This window comes from Phaenicophaeus curvirostris, chromosome 5 (assembly GCF_032191515.1).
Source record: "Phaenicophaeus curvirostris isolate KB17595 chromosome 5, BPBGC_Pcur_1.0, whole genome shotgun sequence".
Lineage (NCBI taxonomy): Eukaryota > Metazoa > Chordata > Aves > Cuculiformes > Cuculidae > Phaenicophaeus > Phaenicophaeus curvirostris.
Genome location: NC_091396.1, coordinates 58,027,024 through 58,047,262, shown reverse-complemented (window position 1 = coordinate 58,047,262; position 20,239 = coordinate 58,027,024). Strand labels below are relative to the sequence as shown.

General features: G+C 38.9%; 1 protein-coding gene across 12 annotated transcripts in view; it reads left to right on the top strand.

Moving 5' to 3' along the window:
• The window catches only part of CDC42BPB (CDC42 binding protein kinase beta), a 104,090-nt gene that overhangs the window by 53,110 nt on the left and 30,741 nt on the right, over positions 1–20,239 (top strand). For all 12 annotated transcript variants that reach the window (XR_011337572.1, XM_069858901.1, XM_069858891.1 and 9 more), the window contains exons 5-13: positions 3,156–3,304; positions 6,967–7,060; positions 8,370–8,570; positions 10,257–10,505; positions 11,479–11,558; positions 12,591–12,757; positions 12,857–12,976; positions 15,313–15,446; positions 17,351–17,593. Coding sequence is in view for 11 of the 12 variants with exons in the window: in XM_069858901.1 (XP_069715002.1) it covers positions 3,156–3,304; positions 6,967–7,060; positions 8,370–8,570; positions 10,257–10,505; positions 11,479–11,558; positions 12,591–12,757; positions 12,857–12,976; positions 15,313–15,446; positions 17,351–17,593 (1,437 nt within the window). In the remaining variant the exon portion in view is untranslated. The remainder of the gene's footprint in view (positions 1–3,155; positions 3,305–6,966; positions 7,061–8,369; positions 8,571–10,256; positions 10,506–11,478; positions 11,559–12,590; positions 12,758–12,856; positions 12,977–15,312; positions 15,447–17,350; positions 17,594–20,239) is intronic.

Below are 20,239 nucleotides of genomic sequence, written 5' to 3'. Positions count from 1 at the left end.
TTAGGCACCTGACCTCTGGTCAGTGAGCAACTTTGCCTTGTGTATCGCTTGTGATATGTCACTTTGTATATTCTTTTACAGTAACAATTGTATTTTCTCTCCCATTGCTGCCTTGTTAGACAGTTCTTGTATCAGCCCACAAGTTCAACCTTTTCTTTTTGATTCCTTTTCCCATTTCCCCAGGAGAGGGGAAGAGGGAGTGAGTGGCCACATGGTTCTTTGTTGCTAGCTGTGCTCCAAATGATTCTTTGTGCTGGCTGCTGGATTAAGCCACGACAGCTGTGCTGTTCCTCCTTGATCCTTGTAGAATGGTATGCAAGACTGAGAACAAAACAAGAATAGACAACAGCTTCGTTCTTCAGCCTGAAGTGGACATCAGTTCTCTGAAAGATAGAGCTCAATGTTCTGGTATCTGCCCCCGGTGATGTTTGTGCACTACCGTTAGTAATTCTAAATCACATAATCATAGAATCATTTAGATTGGAACAGATGCTTAAGATCATAGAGTCCAACCATAAACCCAACACTGCCAAATCCACTGCTAAACCGTGTCCCTAAGTACCACAGCTACACACCTTTTAAACACCATCAGGGATGCCCAGTCCCTGGGCAGACTGTTCCAGTGCTTGACAGTACTTTTGTTGAAGTAAAATCTTCTAATATCAAACTTAAATCTTCCCTGGTGCAACTTGAGGCCATTTCCTCTTGTCCTATCACTTCTTTCTTGGGAGAAGAGACTAACACTCATGCAAAATCACATGAGCTAACCCTGAAGCAGAGAGAGAACCTTGGTGTCTTCCCACATCTAGGGCTTTCCCATCCTCCTTTGGGTGCCTGATAAAGGGCTCAGAATGAGACAAAATAAAGAGAAGGTGTGATGTTAAGGTATAAGAGTAACTGCCCTTGAATAGTCTAGATTTTTTAATTGGGGTTTTATTCCTTCTGTTACTCAAGCACATGATGATACAGAACTTAAATATAGTATGAAACAAAATCCCACAGAAAGTATATGTTCTAGAGTTCATTTTCTGGTTCTGCTTCTGTAGTTTTAGAATGTTTTAGATGCAAACAGACCATGCGGTAATGTTTGCTGAATGGCTGACTCTTAAATGACATTACATGGAAAATTATAGCCTGGCTTTTTTTCTGGTTCCTAGAAAGCTTTTTGTAGAGACGGCTTGAGTGGGAATTGGTCAAGTAGACCTTCGGTGATCTTGCTGAAGCAGATATTGTGTAGATGAAACATGGCCCATGAATACTAGAAACACATATGCGACTTCAAGATCTTAATCTCATCCATATTCAAATCTGTTAGGTTTCTTGTGCTTTACCAGAAAAATATCCTTTCCTACTCTCATTCATGAAGAACGGCGTATGTGTGTTCATGTGCTGTCAGCCTCTTAAAGGTCTCTGAGTATTCATGACAGTATTTTAATGTCTTTTTTTTCCTATTTTTTTCCAAACTGCCCTCCCCTGTTTGATGTAGTCACTTCACTGGAAGAATGTGATATCTCTAGATTTCAGCACCTTAATACTCTTTATTTTAACCCCATGTGAAGGGAGAAGTCCCTCCTGGCAAGAAAATCATTGTGAATTGGGAGATGAATATGTTTTTACTTTCTTACAGAAGAGGTCTTCCATCTTTCTCTGATCCAATTACGTCATTTCATGGGTCAGCTGAATTCTTGCTGAGTTATGAATCCTGTGGGAGCTGAGGGAAGTGCAGACCTTGTCTCTTTGACAGGCAGGCTATTTCAGCTCCTACAGAAGCCTCTCTAAGCTTTCTTATGTTTGAATTGGAGAGAAAATACTTTAATATGGTATCCCTTTTGAAAGATTGCTGGTTTCTGTCTGCAGCCTTTTGTTTTCAAAGGTAATTGTTATATGTGTACAGTGTCCCAACACACATTTAAAATTCCTTGATATGTTGTGCAATGTGCTGATTGGTTTCAACATAAGTGATGAAATTTGCTTGTCGGACTAAGCTATAATTTGAATAATACAGAGAAAAAAAAATCAAACTTTAAGCCTTTCAGAGTTGCTCATTTAAGCCAATAGATAGTGAGGAAATTGTTAGTGTTGCACTTTATGTTCCCGTCCCTTGTGGAAGATGGATCTGTGGTAGGGGCAGTGGATTTGCATGTTGCTTTACCTTGAGGAGAAAAATCAGATGACTGCTTTGGCAAATTATTTCTAGAATAAGTAACGTTATTCCTAAAACTGTGTATCAAAGCATCTGGGGAAGCATGGAACAAAATGGCCCAGAACTGGTAGTACCAGATAAAGTCGTTATACTTGAAGTAATGTTGTGGATTTAGGTGGATATTACTAAAACGTAGTCCCTGTTTGGTGGTATAAGAAACAAATAGCAAGTCTGAGCCCTTGTCTTTTACATTATGTGTTGGTTCTTTCTGTGGATAGGATAATAGCTGATTGCCTAGGAGGCTGGTTACTTTTTCATTGAAATGTTTTCAAAAGAACATAAACGTTTGATTTTTCAGTTTTCCCACTGCTGTAGTGCCTCTGGCTTGGCAGTGCTTCTGGCTTGTCATGGGGATCCCTGATGTATAGTGTCATCAAGCTCTTGCCAGCTGTGTTAAACATCCATTATGCGTGTCAAGATGAATGTTTAAAGGTGTTAATGTGATAAATCTCATACTTTTGGAACCGCTTGTAGTATTAAAAGGATACCAAAACTAAAAGTAGTAATGAAATATATATTTTACACTAAGCTGCATCAAATGTTGGTTTTACCTATATTTTTTTTCTTCCTACATCCTCTGGAAATGGTTGGTTTAAGGGTAGATAACCTACGTTAGTCTTGGTGATACTAAGTCATTTTCTTTGTGTGATACTGTAGTTAAGACAGAAATAAATTCACATCGGTTTACTTGTTTATTGCTGCCATGTCTTGGATGGTTTTTTTTATGGTAAGAAATGAATGCTGCTGTGTCACCCTTACTGCAGTTATTAAAGGAATGTGGTGTGCTTTGACACTAAATAAGCAAATAAAAGTAACGCAAATGATTAGTAGTTTTGACAACTTTCCCAGCCATGGAAAAAAAAATTCTCTTCAGAGGATGATGGACTGATGAACTTTAATTTTTTTTCTACCTATCTTTCATTACTTAACTGCTTTGTTTCTCCTTTTTCAGTATCTAGTGATGGACTACTATGTTGGTGGTGACTTACTGACGCTTCTCAGTAAGTTTGAAGACAAACTTCCTGAAGATATGGCTAGGTTCTACATTGGTGAAATGGTGCTTGCTATACATTCCATACATGAGCTACATTATGTGCACAGGTAAAATACCATCTCACTTTGGGAAAAAATACATGTACAGTTACAACAGTAATCCCAGAGATATTGCTACATATGCATATGGGTACAATAGCCACAGGCAGACTGCTGTGAGTACTTGTTTACTATGTACTGTAAACTATCTGTGTAAGCTCTTGCTTTTTAAATACCAGGTTTTAATGGATTGGTATTAGAAGCAGTGATGTTTATCTGACCAGCCTTTTAACAAGTCTTTTAGTTTTAATCAGGTTTCTTGACTTATTCTCAGTTCACTCCATGAATACTTATCTGCCTTTTTTGCAACCCAGCCTAGAAGTTTGAAGCAGTTTGAATTCTCTGAAATTGTTTAGACATTCTACAAAATTTACACGTAGTAAGGCCATGATGACATCAGTGCAGCTGTTTACCTGAGGTGAATCCTCAAATGTTTTTTGTGGTGAGGGGGAATGTGCCTGTCTAATTATTTCTGCATATGGAATATGTATCCCACATCAGTGCCTACCATCATGTTAACTTAGGCTGTGTTCTGTAGTAGTTCAGAATGTATAGTATTCCTTATTCTTTGCTAGAGAAAACTCGTCAGGAAGGTAAAGTACACTTTGTATGCTTCTTTTTTGGCTTTCTTTTGAAAGAACTGATTTATAAGAGCTGCGAGTAGTGTAAGGGAGGCACTTGATAAATATTTTGTTTCATCATTGCAAGAATCTTGATCAAGTGAGAATTTCTAGCCTTTGTTTGCTTTTCAAGTTTAACATCTCTGTATGGTTGTCTGTTAGAAAGCAGAATTATACTGTTTTTGGAAACTTTTGCAGTTGTCTCTTTATATGCTGACTTTATAGCTGGATTTCAGTAAGCAGAGAAGTTAGAAAATGCAGAGCATGAGAGTAGTAAGGTTTTTCAGTTAACTGAAAACTGCTTGTGGCCATAAAGGTAGGTTCATTATAGATCACTAAAGTCTCAGCTCAGGAGAAGTGAACTTCATACTAGCATTGTACCTGACTTTGCAGGTACATTTTTGCCAGATTCCTTTACCTCTTTATGCCTTTATTTCTTAGTCTGTGAAATAAGGACAGTTTTACTGTCTCCATTATGAAATCTGTGGGTGAAAACCATTAGTTGAGTGAGGTGATTTATATTTACGATTAATGTTTAAAAGGCACAGGGAATTCTCAAACTGTTCTGTGTGGACTTTCATCACTGATACAAGAATTAAAAAGAGAAAAGATACAGAAACTCTGTAATACTCCTGTGAGTGAATGTGGACAATACGTGGGGGTTTAAAAATGTTACGTGCTGAGAGAAGTGCATCAGAGGCACCATTGCGCCCATTTCTGAGGAAAGTAGCCTGACTAAACTAACCAGTTACCTCTTTGCAGGGAGCTGAATTAAAGCGTGTTGTGGCAGTAGGAATGAATGGCTCTGAGGCCAAAACATATGCTTTGAATAGCAGATGTGTGAATGCCCACAAAATCATTCCTTGGCAACGGGAAGAAGCATGATTGCTCTGGAGAGGATTTCAAGGACCCTTTAAAGGCTTATATGACCTGTTAGCTGTAGATAGGAAACAGTGGAGCTCAGAGATGGGGCATTAAGCCTTTCTGAATAGGAATAGTGTTCCCTTAGGCAAGTGAGATCTGCATGCAAAGCAGAAAAGCAGAAATGTGTTGGATGACATTGGCTCATGCTACAAATGGCACCGTGAGCAGTGTTCTTTAAAAATCAAACAAACCAAAAAAATGGTGTATAGTTGTGTATAAGCTTTAATAATCCTCAGCACCTACTGAACTTGACTTGTGGTATGAGTCTGTAAAGTAGTGTTGTCAGTACCTGGAACTGAAGTGTATGCAGTAAGTTTAACGGTAAAAAATTACTGATGAATTTACTGGGAAAATACAGCAACATGGTCTAATTTTCTGGATTATCACATTTTTTTCTGTATTATAACAAATGAGGATATGTTTAATTTATGTTGACAGGCATAGTATAACATTTACTATTTTGTCTTAATACTGCTAATGAGCAACGATAAGTGACATTTCAGTAATTAATTTCAAAGTATTAGCCCTTGGTTAAAAAGTGTTAATTCAAGTTTGTGTTGGAATAATTTATCAGATTGGCAGGATTTTTCACGTCTAAGGACCCTTTATTGAACCTATCATGTTTTTTCTAGTAAGTCTTCTCAAGTGTGAAACTGTGAAATTCAACGCCTTAAAAATCAGACATTGTCAACTTCCACGCCTGTGTAGCAAGGTGTATTAGAGCATATTTTTTAATTTTTAATTTCTGAGCACATGTAGTGGTGTTTGGAACTTTCCATTTGAGAAGAGTACAATATTTTATGATGCAGAAGGACTGATGAGTTTAGTATAAAGCATGTGGTTTTATTTATTATTAATAGATAGTATTATTTATCATAAAAAATCCAAACGAACATACTTATAGTTTTGGTTATCTTTTGGGCTAGCTCAGGTAAATAGTTATATTTCAAAGTGGCATGGTGATAAGCTTGCATGTTGGGAGCTGATCCTGGATGGTGTTGGCAGGAAACTGGTATATGTTACCTTGGAAGGCCTGGATGTTCTACTTTTTAGCCTGCAGAACGGTTATGCAACCGAGTTGATTATCTTCTGCACTTGCTTTTCTCTCATCCTGTCTTGCCACCTTCCCAAGATATTGGCTAGGTGCTCATTTGGGATATTTTGAGGCTATTAATTTAAAAAGCAGCGTAGTATATATCAGGACTGTCTTATTAAGTTGTCTGGATGATTGATCTTTTACTGATACTTTGTGTGAATTTAAGTACAAAGTGGTGAAGTAAAATGTGGATAATTGGTGGACTAAATTCAATTAACATGCTCTTTAGTAAATCCTTCTTGGCCGCCTTCCTGATCTAAAAAAGAATATAAAGTATTGAGCTAGAATGAAATGGGAATCTTTGATTATGTTATTTAGTAGCCTTGGCATGATGTATACCATTTTATACACTGCTTTATCTATGTAAGAAGAGGAAAGACACAATTTGATGTTGGAAACTTTCTAATGTTACTATATCCTGTTGAAATGGCATTGCCTTGATCCCAGGGAGTTCAGTGGGCTGTAGAGTAACTGCTGCATGTGCACAGAATGCGAAGGTCTTTAGGTATCCACACAAGCAGATGGGCTCGAATAGCAAATATAAAATACTGGCCAACAGAAATAATGGACAAAATTTAGAGAAGCGGTAAAAAAATCTTCCTAGGTAAAAAGTGAAAAGTTAGTTATAATTCTGGGGAAAAAAACATACGATTAAAAGGTTCCCTTTTCTCTTTTATCTTTCTTGCCTCAAAACAATATATTGTGATGCATATTATCTTGAAATTATGTTTATGAAGTAAAGTGTCTATCTGTTACAGTCAGTATGACTCACTGTAATTGTTCTGCTTGATTATTTGGCTATTCAGAGTTCAGCTTTGATGAGCTTGAAAATCTGATGTAATCTAAGGCTTCAGTATTGCAGGAAAAGTCTTAAGTTGGGCAGGAGGAGAGGGTTGTAATTAGTACACAAACAAACTTGCATCAATGGGTATCCAACATAAAATTCTTTGTTATTCTGATGCAAGATTAATCTTTAAAAGCAGAGCTAATACCTCGTATTTAAATCTTCTCACTTATTTCTTTTACTACAGGGACATAAAGCCTGATAATGTCCTTTTGGACATGAATGGCCACATACGACTGGCAGACTTTGGATCCTGTCTGAAAATGAGTGAAGATGGCACAGTATGTATGAAGTAAAATTTGATTGGGTCACTGGTATTATAACCTGTTTAGTGAGTTGTTGGTCTTAAAGCTATCAGACATTGTCAAAGTGCATCAGGGAGGTGATAGATTGTAAGCTTATTGATGGGCTAAAAATTGGGAGAAGTGTATAACTCAGTGTATTTATATTATAAAAGTATTTCTGAACACATTACTCTCTGTGTTTAACAGGCTGCTACCTTTTGAAGTTATCCTTTGCTATGTTTTTCTATCTTTCACCTTTTCTTCTACTAGGAGTGTGAGTTCTCATGAGATTTTTATGAACTGTCCAAAGACCCTGTGCTAAAAAGTAAAGGAGTTTGATATTATTCCTGTGCTGGAGTCATAGATGATGAGGAACCTAGCAGCCATGACATTTGAAATCTAAGTCATTCAAAATGAAGAGAAAATTAATAAGCAGTTTATTTTGTAGATCTTTTACAAATCAAACAGCAACATTATGGTAATTGGCCATCTTGTGCACCAGATTTTGCGCTCTTGAGTTTGTTTGTTTTGTCTAGTGTAGGGTGCTTCCCGAGGTGCCAATCCTGCCAAAATATGGCACACAACATTGTTCACTGATTTTTGGCACAAACTCAAGTGTTGGTGATATTCTGTAGTCATTAAATGCCTTTCAAAGATTTACCATGTTAAAATGCAGAATTAATTGGAAGGAGCCATTATAACTCTTTGTGAATCCTGAGAACATATACCTAGACATCAGAGCTGCTCTGTCACTGCCCAGATGATTTGGTCTTCCCTACTACTTGGGCACAGGGCAATTCCCCACCTTACTTTCATCTGATTGCGAAGCTATGCAGTAAGCCTTAAACCGATTTCTGACATAATAGAAATAGTCACCTACTTGCCCTTGCTATCTTCAAATGAAACTGTAAAACTCAAGCATAACACTTGAACTCTCTGCTTATTCATTTCTTATTTCAACTTCTGGCAGCCAATTGAAATTTTAAAATATAAAAAGATGCAAAGGCAAAACATTTCCTTGTCTTTCTGCTTTCTCACAGTGGGTGTGACTATTTTGGGTTTCTCCTGTGTTCAGAATAAAATTTATCAACTGATTTTTCATAGAAGTAGTTTGGAACTTAATCTTTGCATTCTATTTTACTTTCTTAATATTTTCTTTATTTTGTGGCTTTGACTTTATAAATCTCTTCCCTTTCCAAAATCATGTCCCGATGTCTGTAATTGTCACAAATGCGGGTGTGTGAGTGAGAAAGTTGCTGAGAGAACTTGAAAACTTACAAGTATTATATTTGCTGTATTTTTTTAGGTGCAGTCGTCAGTAGCGGTGGGTACGCCTGACTACATCTCCCCAGAGATACTGCAAGCCATGGAAGATGGCATGGGAAAATATGGGCCTGAATGTGACTGGTGGTCACTGGGTGTCTGCATGTATGAAATGCTGTATGGCGAAACACCCTTTTATGCAGAGTCATTAGTGGAAACCTATGGGAAGATTATGAATCATGAAGTAAGAGATATTAAGTGTATTCACTGAGATTACAATGTTTACAGAGAAACTGTTATCACTTAAAGATATTGGAGTAATCGTAGTGCTTTGCTTTTCCATGATAGTTTAGAACCATATTGTTTGTTGGTTTGTTGGTTCAGGTTTTAGGAATGTTTGCTTCTTTGTCAAATTGAATTTTTTCTGTAAATGCTGATGTTGTTGAAAAATCTGAAGCAGTCAGCACAAAATCAATATCAAAACCAATTCTCATGTTAGGCCCATTTAAGTTTTCCTCCGGGATGTGCAGGAGAAATGAAGTAACTCATTATTTACACAGCTGTGCACATTTTCTGTCACACTGATAACAGTACAAAAGGAATAGGCAAGTCAACCAGTGTAGACATGAGGTCAGGGGGAATTGCCTGGAGTGGAAGTGGCAGAAGAAGGTGAATTTTGAGGTGCATGAAGAACATGAAGTTAGGGGGGCTGTCCAGGGTCAAAGCGGTAGAGAAGAGTTGGAACTTCTGGGTGCATTTTCAATGTTGAAGAATAAGAATAAACTAGTTCGTTGTGTCCTTTCATGAGCTGCATTAGGAGGATGTGTTTATGTGCATGCTCATCCTAGGAAGCCAGAAGCTATTGCATAGGGTTTTGTCTTCTCTTCAAGATGAGTGCAGTTTACTCGTGTATACAATGCTGTGCTCTCACAATGAAGCAGTGATGGATAAAACATGAAATCCTTGCCAGAGCTAAAATCCTTAGTATGATGAATCTCGTTTGCCTTAATTCCTTCAGTGAACTAGCTGGTTGCAAATGTAACCAGTGTAAACTCTGGCTAACTGGCTCTATAACTACATGGGAGGAAATTTGAAGCTGTTGTCCTGCAGACATAATAATTTTTTAATCTCATTTGGACACATAATATGATTACATGTTTTTCAGTGAAAGTTTTAAAGTTAAATTTCAGTTACACTGATTTGGTCCCTAATAATCTCATTTTAAACTTGAAAAGTTGTATTATAAATAGATACGTGTATGCTGTTGTCCTTTATTGGAAAAAAAAATGTTAGAAGTCCCTTCTTGACTATACAGCGATGGTAGTAAAATGCAGAAAAAGTTTTCCAAATTTTTATCTAATTTCAGATGTTAGTGGTAACTACAGTTGTAGTCTTCTATGTGTTTATGGTAATAGAAATCTTTCCTAAGTAAAAATCATAATTTGGTAAGAAAAAGAGGTATTTAGCCTATAAATTAGAAAAATGCATCCTTCAATTTAAAAACCTTTTGTAAAGAATTGACTACCAACCTCAGTTTTTGAGAGCTGAAATTAATCCTCAGGAGATCAGTGGATCTGCTTTATTGTATGATCTTTAATATATTGTAGTGTGTCAAAATACCTGTATGTCTTGAAGAAAAAAAAATTGCTTTATCTAATAGTTACTGTAATTGCAGTTAGTTTAAAACAGATCTGTATTAAAAGAAATTGAGAAAGGATTACTTGTCCTCAAAATCCGTTTTAAGACAAAAGGTCTGTTACTGAATGTATTGCATTGTGATCTGCCACCGCTCATTGGGACTAGAACCATGTTTGGTTATTCATTTCCAGTTTTATTGGTGTAATTTAGAACACTTCTTTTTAAAGCTACTGTTGAAAGTTATGGAATCAATTTCTTCGCTAAAAATGTCTTTGTTTGTTTTGTTTTCTAGGAACGATTTCAGTTTCCATCCCATGTTACAGATGTGTCTGAAGAGGCAAAAGATCTAATTCAGCGGCTTATCTGCAGTAGGGAGCGTAGGCTGGGACAAAATGGAATAGAGGATTTTAAGTCTCATGCATTTTTTGAAGGACTTAATTGGGATAACATCCGAAACCTAGAAGCACCTTACATTCCAGAAGTTAGCAGTCCTTCCGACACCTCAAACTTTGATGTAGATGATGATGTATTAAGAAATCCAGTGAGTCTATTTTTCACATGTTACTAATGCAAATATGCAACCTTACTGCACTATAAGATATTGGTGAGAACTTATGTCAAAATAAGCAATGTAAGAGATGAAAAATACGTCATTTCAAATGTGAACAATTCAAGGTTTTAATCTCTGACATATTGGGTTATTGGAAATTGTGAGCTACTTTTCTAAATGGTAGCTTGCTGAAATGGACTGCTGCTACACGGTCAGTCAAAGTTAAACATATTGAGGTGGGGAAAGATGCCCTTAGTTGCCCTTGTAGTTTGCCTTTACAGGGAGCTAGTATTTGGATTTATTCGTTTTCAAAGATGAAATAAAAAAACCTCTCTTCAGAAACACAAATATATTCTCCATGCAGCTTGCAATCTCAGCTCTCTGTGTGAGAGAGCTCACTCTGCCACATCTCCGCTCATTTAAGAGATTGGGTTTTGAATTGGGGACATTGGTTTTCATCTCTTCCATTTCTCTTGTCTAGTAGTTTATACACTTGGGCCAGGAAGAGCAGAGAGCTTTAGTGGTAATTTGTTCATCAGCTTGTGTTCCAAGAAATGAAGAGATTTTGGCATTTTTTTTGGTTACTTGTCTAACAATAACTAGCATACTAAAACTAACAGCATACATTTTGGTGCCAGGTCACTTTTAATTAGGAGCTTGAAATTTTGGGTTGTTCTGTTACTTGTTGCATTGTGCTTTGAACTTGTTTAAATGATGCTCTTTCAAGTGCCGGTTCAAGAGGCTCCTAAATTCAGGTCATTATATTACACGACCTATTCTGAAATAAAGTTCTTCCAGGAACTATGTAAGGCTATACAATGAAGTGTAGCTGGCAATTGTCAGTTGGCATGCTCTAAGAAAAGTCTTTTCCTTAAATGTCTCTCTGACTCTTGAGGGTAAATCAAATGCCTTTAGCTCTGTATGGGTTCTTTTTCGGGTTTTCATGCATGTTGTTTTCATGCAGGAAGTGGTGCCACCAAGTTCTCATGCAGGCTTTTCTGGACTGCATTTACCATTTGTTGGGTTTACGTACACAACTGATAGGTGAGCAAAGGATATCTTCTTCATTAAACTTGTTTCCCAGATGTAGCTAATTCTAAGAAATTCTCATTTTTATAAACATGTAGAATGATTGATGTCTGTAGATGTACCTGTGGTTAAACCTTTATCCTCTTTTTTTTTTTCAAGTGTGAGAACATATTTTGGTCATGCTTGCCAGGATTAGATGCTTTTGTATTCAATATTGTATCGATTTGAGATGAATAAAAGTTAAGCATCTAGTTGTGTCAATTGCAATTTGGTATAATCTTACTGTGCCTGCATTGAGAGGCTGAGAACAAGTTTTGTCCACATTGCCTGTCTGCCAGGAACAGTTCAGGATTAGCTCATTGATCCGAAGTTTCGCTGCTATGCTATGTTAACATAATGTTAACATTATGTTAACATAAATGGTATTGAGGATGGACAAAGCAGCTCACTTTGCACATCTTTGAAATGGCCCTCATCTGACCTCAGAGATCCCTCAAATGCATATAGTTGTTTCTGATCTTAAGGTTGTGCTGTCCTGTTTGTTATTCCGTTATTTCCTTTTGCTGGGGCCTGTTATGCCATGCAGTACTATTTCAGAAAGAACCCAGTACACATATCTCGTCCTTTTCAGAGTGAGATCACATGGCTTAACTTAAATCCATCTTTGTCACGTTTCAAACTAAGTTTTTGCATCTGTTTCTCAGCTCTTTCAGTGCAGGTACACTTGTCTGCTTACTTTGCTGTCAGGTAGTTGTAATTTTTGGCATAGGAGAGTTAATATTTTCAGTCGTTTAGGCAGTTTGTAAAGTGAATATAGGTCTACATCATTAAAGTCCTGAGTGCGGGTTTCTTAATTCTACAGCAGCATACACAGTAGCTAAGGAATAATTATTTTATCTATCCTGACAGTTGTCTCAACAGTAACAATTACTGCACTTACTGCTCTTGTAAATTTAAGATGTGTATTTGGTGGAATCACAGCATGTTACTGCTGTAGACTGCTGTGAGTATTTATTAAAATGTTCTAACTTAGGTATTTGTTTTCAGCTCTTTATCTGATAGAGGCACTTTAAAGAGTGTGATGCAATCTGACACTGTAACCAAAGATATGGATGTAGAGCGTGACTTAAAGAACACTTCACAAATAGAAGGCTATGAAAAGAAAATACGGAAATTAGAGCAAGAAAAGCAGGATTTAAACAGAAAACTGCAAGGTTAGTGGTTTGTATTTGTTTGGATTTTTAGTTCTGCTCATTAGCAGGAATTGGAATGTATTTTATTGAACACCTTTTCTTTCCTTTTCTCATTTTAAGAATCTGCACAAACAGTGCAGAACCTCCAGGGTCCAGTGTGTGTTACAGTAAATACAAGCCGCGATAAGGAGATTAAAAAATTAAATGAAGAAATTGAACGGTTGAAGAACAAATTAACAGGTAAGCCTCTGGTATGGTAATTATAGTAATGCAATTTATTTTGCTACTCCTAGTAACATTGTGTACTGTGTTTTTACAGTAAGTAGAATTAATGTTCTTGAGGTGCTAAATAAACAAAGGATTTTTTGAAGTCCCCTTCAATATTAAGAGGCATTTCAGTTTTTCCTGATGAGCACTTAAATTTTTATTCCACTTGCTTGAGTCTGGAGAGGAGGAGTCTGAGGGGTGACCTTATCTCCCTCTACAACTCCCTGAACTGAAGTTGCAGAGAGCTCCCAGGTAGCAAGATGAGAGGAAATGGATTCAGGTTGCACCAGAGGAGGGTTAGAATGGATATTAGGAAAAATTTCCTTACTGAAAGAGTGGTGAAGCATTGGAACAGGCTGCCTAGTGAAGTGGTGGAGTCATTATCCCTAGAGGTGTTCAAAAAAAGTGTAGTTGTGGCACTATAGGACACAGTTTAGTTGGCATGGTGATGTCAGGCTGATGGTTGGACTTGATGATTTTAGTGGTCTTTTCCAACTTTAATTTTTATGATGAGTCTATACTTTTATGCTATGATCTTTGTGGATGGGTTCAGTTAAATATTTTGTGTGGTGTTTGTTTCCCTAAAAATCTCAGGAGATCCTGTTCTCTTAATCCTCCTTTTCAGAGGGAGTATTCTTTTGAATGGATTTTGCTTGATGAAAGCAGGCGTAAGAGACAATGGGGAGAGAAGACTAGTTGCTCTTTAGTAATATAATGGCATAGGTGGAGGGGATGTATAATAGTAGTTCACATTTAAATATTTCTGAGCTCCTGCTCCCTTTGTGTTTCTGTCTGGTGATGCATTAATTGGGAAGCACTCAGCACTGCAAAAAAACAAATACTGGCATCTGTCCTGAGGGAAGACTGACTCATCCATATCACTGAAAGTCTATTGCTTGACAGTGCTATTAGTTTATCCATACAAACCTCCTGTCTGCATCTAATTTTTAAGTGGAATTCAGCGGTAAACAAAATAGTTTTGAATTGTAAAGATTTGGCTGAGAAGTTTACGAGGGCCTGTAGTATAGCATAAGTGTTCAGATGCTGAGTTACTGATGTGCATTTTTTTTTCCCTGCAATTTGGCAATATACTGTTTTTGTAAATGCATCTATTGCAAAAATCAGTTCAGCTCTCTTATGTAGATTATCCTTCCAAAACCAAGCCATTCTTGTGTATCCTGGGTTTAGGTTTGGTTTGAGTCAAAATAGGTAGATTAAGATGCTACTTCAGCAAATGTTTCAGATTTATCTAGCTCTTCATCCAGTGGTGTCCTGTTAAATAGAAAATCTAGGAGTATAGAAAGGGTCATCTTTACAGAAAGGGTCATTGGGCACTGGAACAGGCTGCCCAGGGAGGTGGTTGATTCACCTTCCCTGGAGGTGTTTAAGGCACGGGTGGATGAGGTGCTGAGGGATATGGTTTAGTGTTTGATAGGAACGGTTGGACTCGATGATCTGGTGGGCCTCTTCCAACCTGGTTATTCTGTGATTCTGTGATAGTCTGATTTATAAAGAAGTACTACTAGTTCATGTAGAGTGGGAGGAGATCTGTGCTGAACTGAGAAAAGGAGGAATACTTTAATCGTTACAGCAGTTCTTGGGTTCCCTGAATCCATAGATCTAATTTCCTGTGCTGCCACTGACATCGGGGTACCATTTGTTTAAAAGAAATAGTAATTCATATCAAATAGAGAATGACAGTTCATTTTCTTAGCAGCTCTAAGGGTGAGCCGAAATATATAAAGGTGGTTAGTTTGTTGCATTTAAAGGTGATAATTTCAAATAAATTTTGTTCAATTTTCTTTGACAGTAAAGAGAGAACTGGAGTCAAGTCTCCAGCCTGCCTTATACAGGGTGATATTTCCTTCCCAAATTGTTAGTTCTTATCTACTCTAGGAAGTAAATAGTCTTTTTGTGGTCTTGACACTAATGACTGACTGTAGCCTTGCTTGTCATATAATGAAAACTGCTTAGGAGACAAATTACTAGAACAGCAATTAGAACAACTCAAGTTTATTTCAGTACTTTCAAGGGTTGGAAGTTGCATTCCTCAAAAACAAAACCCATCCCCGCACTAATGCTTTTTCACTTGAAGAGGTCATAGTCCTGGGGAGGATTTCTTTAATAGGCTCAGAAAATTAAAATTCTTTGGAGATGTCAATGCCCCAGAATTTCCTTAAACAATTTGAAATGGTGGGAATGATAAAGAAGTTGATTTTCCAAGGAAAGCAATACCAGTTTCCTTAAAGTTGCTTGCTTTTTGGGTGTAAATTTGGGACCGGCCACCTTTAATACATATTAATCTACAGATATAAGTAAACTGGAAGGACAGCTGGCAGACGCAGTGGCTTTTCGACAGGAACATGAAGACTCTATACACAAGTTAAAAGGACTGGAAAAACAATGCAGAATACTGCGGCAAGAAAAGGAAGACCTTCATAAGGTATTGATCCAAAGATAGATTTGTTTAAAAATGATCATGTAAAATAGTTATAGGACAGTTTTGTTGTAATTGCAATCTTAGTGTTTTAAATGCTGCTTTTTAAAACTGGTGAGATGTTAGTGAATCTTTTAATTTCATTGGCAATTTTCCTAAGTAGTACGGTTTCCCTTTTTGAAGTTGATAGGCATCTTATTTATTTCAAGTGTGTTCTGCTAGATGGAAGAAACACTTAAAGAATTATTTTAGTTTAGCCGTTTAATTGTTCTTACCTGTTTCAGTAGAAGTCCAAGAGCAATCAAGAGAGACATCAGGGACTTGGGACGACTGGTTAAGGATCAGGAGCACAAGCAGTGTTCTACTCTACCCCCCTGGTGGTAGGGAATGATGAGGGAAGAAGCAGAACGAGCCTGCAGATCAGTACCTGGCCCTGAGCTTGGTGTCACCAGCAAAATTTGGGGGTTTTGGTCATGGATCAGTTTACACAAAACCAGGCCTGCTGAGCAACAGATGGGATATGCCTGCCTCAGAAGGGTAAAAGGATCTTTGCACATGAGTTAGCAGGGTTCATTGATGGTACTGTAAACTATATTTGAAAAGGGAAAGGTATAATACCAGTCTTGCTAGAGATAAGCCTGGGAGCAGCACACCAGTGTTTGAGGGATAGTGTGCTAGCGAGGTGCTTTGATCTTCTGGTGGAACGTGTCTGTTCCCATGGCAGGGAAGTTGGAACTGGATGATCTTTAAGGTCCCTTCCAACTGAAGTAATTCTACGATTCTATGATTGATGTGTTAGAAGCCATGGAAGTGCCTGAGAACAGTCTTGTGGGAATTAGAGCTCCTCCTCTGTAAAAGGTGATGGGATCAATAGCCCAAATGAAGTGCAACTGCACCAATACATGCCACATGGGCAGCACATGGGAACTGCTGGAAGCCATTGTGTAGCAGGAAAACCATGATATAGTTGCCATCATGGAAGCATGATTGGATGATTGGAGTGCTGCAATGGATGGCTTTACACTCTTCAGGAGGGATGGGACTGTCTAGAGCTTGACAATGGTGATGATAAGGTTAAGTGTTTATGGGTAAGAACTAGAGGGAGAGCAAACAACGCAGATATCATGGTGGGAGTCTGTTATAGAGCACCCAACCAGAACGAAGAGGCAGGCAAAATTTTGTATAAGCAGATATGAAAAGCCTCACAATTGTTATCCCATGTTCTTGTGAGGGACTTCAACTTAGCAGACATCTGCTGGAAATACTATACAGTGGAGAGGAAACAGTCTGAGAGGTTCCTGCAGCATGTGGAAGAGAACTACCTGGCACAGTGAGGGAGCCAACTAGGGAAGGCACCTACTGGACCTGTTGTTTGTGAACAGGGAAGGACTTGTGAGTGATGGAATGGTTAGAGGCCACCTTGGGCATAGTAATCATGAAATGGTAAGAGTTTTCAATTCTCAGAGAGGTAAGGAGAGGAGGGTCAGCAGAATGGCCACCTTGGACTTTCCAAGTACAGACTTTGGCCTGTGTAGGAGCCTGGTTAAGAAAGTTCCTTGGGAGGCAATCCTGAATGGCAAAGGAGTCCAGGAAGGCTGGACTTCCTTCAAGAAGGAAATCTTAGAGATGCTGGAGCAGGCAATTCCCATGTGCCAGAAGACAAGCCGGCAGGGAAGAAGGCCATCCCGGGTGAAAAGACAGCTTTGGCTGGAACTCGGAAAGAAAAAGGGAGTTCATGAGTGTTGGAAGAAGGGGCTGGCAGCTTAGGAAAATTTGAAATAATATTTAGAAGTTATGTCAGGTGGTTGAGCTTTCAAGTCATGCTTATGTAGGTTCGGTTCCTTTCTTCTTGGAAAGAATATATAGAGTTCAAATGACTTTTTATTATTTTTTTTTATTATTTAAACCAGCAACTTGTAGAAGCCTCAGAGAGACTAAAGATGCAATCCAAAGAACTGAGGGATGCCCACCAACAAAGAAAGCTAGCTGTGCAGGAGTTCTCCGAACTCAGCGAAAGGATGGGAGACTTGCGGTCTCAAAAACAGAAGCTGTCCCGGCAACTTCGTGACAAAGAAGAAGAGGTGGAAGTGAGCATGCAGAAAATCGATGCTATGCGACAGGACATCCGTAAATTGGAGAAGATCAGAAAAGAGGTAGCTTGATAAACTAGCTAACAATGACATTGTGTTTCAGCTGCTGCTTATCCTGTATCTCATAAGTGATTGTATTGAAAAGTTGTGACTGTTAATGGTAATTCACTTTGCCCGTCTGTAAGAAATTGCCCCAGTAACTCTTCCATATAACTGCTACAATTCACAAAACAGACCCTGAACTTGTTTCTGAATGTTTTACTGATGTATCAGGAAATGAACTGAATCTTCCTTTTTTAGTTTGCACTCAGGCTGACTTTAATCTGGAGGAAACTGTTTTCACTGTATGCCCAGCCTCTTAGTTCTTGTGCTTTCGTTCTTCTAGACTCTGACTCATAGCGTAAAACTTAGAAAACTTAATGTCTTCGTGTGCTTTAAGATGGAGTATTCTGACCTCAGGTTTTTTATTTCAACTGAATATTTTTTTTCAGCTGGAGGGAGGAATTGTGACACGGACTAAATATGTGGTTTGCCTTCCTCTGTAGTTTGTCATTGTGGAGAATGTCTGTAATATCTTTAAGCAAGTTAATTTCCGATGAGCATTCTGCGCAGCTTATAGTTTTACGTAAGATAAAGTAGAAAACCAGAAGAGGGCATAAGAAACAGCTGTTGTGGTTAACCTGGAGTGTTTTAATCACTGGAAAATCATCAGATTTTATGTATTCTATGGGTGAAATGTAGAAGAGAAGCTTGAGAGCTTTATAAACATTACTAGAAAAATACTAGCAAATTGAAGGGCAGTCTATGAGAATGTATTAAGGGATGAAGTTCCCAGACTTCTATGCATGAATAAGAAGTGGTAGTTAACTGGGGAAGGTGAAGGACTGTGGCACCTCGTCTGTCGACCAGAGTACAGCAGGCATTCAAATGTTGTTGCTTATTCAGTTAAATATTTCCATGCAAAGCTTTATAATCTCCTGTCTTTGTTCTTACAAATTCCTCTGTTCTTCCTTTCCTAACAGCCGTATCAGTCTTCTATTCAGAGCATAGTCTGTAAGTTCATTATCTTGGCCCACAATTCTAAATACAGTCCTTTCAAAAATAACTTCACTAGTTGAATTTGAATGTGGAAAAACAATCTTACTCTTCCTGTCAGATTTTAAAACTGTGCCACTATTGCTTGAATTGTGACAGTTGCCTTAGTTGCCACCAGATCTAAATTGTCTTTCTGATAAGCATTCTGAAGGTGATAAATGGATGATCAAGCTTACTTTGTTCCATAATTGCAAGGTAAAGGTGCTCAGTGTTCCAATTTGAAGTCTCCCCATGTTCCGGAAAAAAAGCCGGTAGGGGAAGAAAACAGCTTGGTTGAACAGAGAGATCTTGAGTGATATCAAGAAGAAGAGGAATGTTTCTGGGCTCTGGAAGAGGGGACAGGCCTCTTCGGTAGATTACAGGAGGGAAGTGAGATTGTGTAGAGAAAAAATCAGAAGGGCTAAGGCTCAACTAGAAATCAGATTGGCCAAGTCTGTGAAAGATAACAAAAAAATCTTTCTATAAATATATAAATAATAAAAGGAGGACTAGGGAGACCATACAGTCCCTATTGGATGCAGAAGGAACAACAGTGACAGGGGACGAGGAAAAGGCTGAGGTACTTAATGCCTTCTTTGCCTCAGTCTTTAATTGTAAAGAAAGTTGTTCCGTCTGTGTACAAACCCAGGAGCTAGAGGAGCAAAATGAGGCTCCCATGATCCAAGAGGAGGTGGTCAGAGCCTTGCTTGCCCGACTAGACACCCACAAGTCTATGGGGCTGGATGGGATTCACCCAAGGGTATTGAAGGAGCTGGCAGATGTGCTGGCCAAACCCCTTTCCATCATGTTCCAACAGTCCTGGAAGACTGGGCAAGTCCCACTGGACTGGAGGCTGATGTTGTGCCCATCTACAGGAAGGGTCGCAGGGAGGATCCAGGGAACTACAGGCCTGTCAGTCTGACCTCAGTGCCAGGGAAAGTCATGGAGCAGGTGATCTTGAGTGCTCTCATGAAGCACATGCAAGAGAACTGGGTGATCAGGCCCAGTCAACACAGGTTCACAAAAGGCAGGTCTTGCCAAACTAACCTGATCACCTTCCATGATAAAGTGACTCAGCTGCTGGATGAGGGAAAGGCTATGGATGTATCTTCCTGGACTTCAGCAAAGCCTTTGACACAGTTTCTCACAGCATTCTGCTTGGGAAACTGTCAGCCTCTGGCCTGGACAGGCGCACACTCTCCTGGGTGGAAAACTGGTTGGCTGGCCGGGCCCAGAGAGTGGTGGGAAATGGTGTGAAATCCAGCTGGAGGCCAGTGACAAGTGGGGTTCCCCAGGGCTCAGTGCTGGGTCCAGCCCTGTTCAATGTCTTTATCAATGACCTGGATGAGGGCATTGAGTGCACCCTTAGCAAGTTTGCGGACGACACTAAGCTGGGTGGAAGTGTCGATCTGCTGGAGGGTAGGGAGGCTCTGCAAAGGGATCTGAACAGGCTGGACCGCTGGGCAGAGTCCAATGGCATGAGGTTTCACAAGGCCAAGTGCTGGGTCCTGCACTTGGGGCACAACAACCCTGTGCAGTGCTACAGACTAGGAGAAGTCTGTCTAGAAAGCTGCCTGGAGGAGAGGGACCTGGGGGTGTTGGTTGACAGCTGACTGAATATGAGCCAGCAGTGTG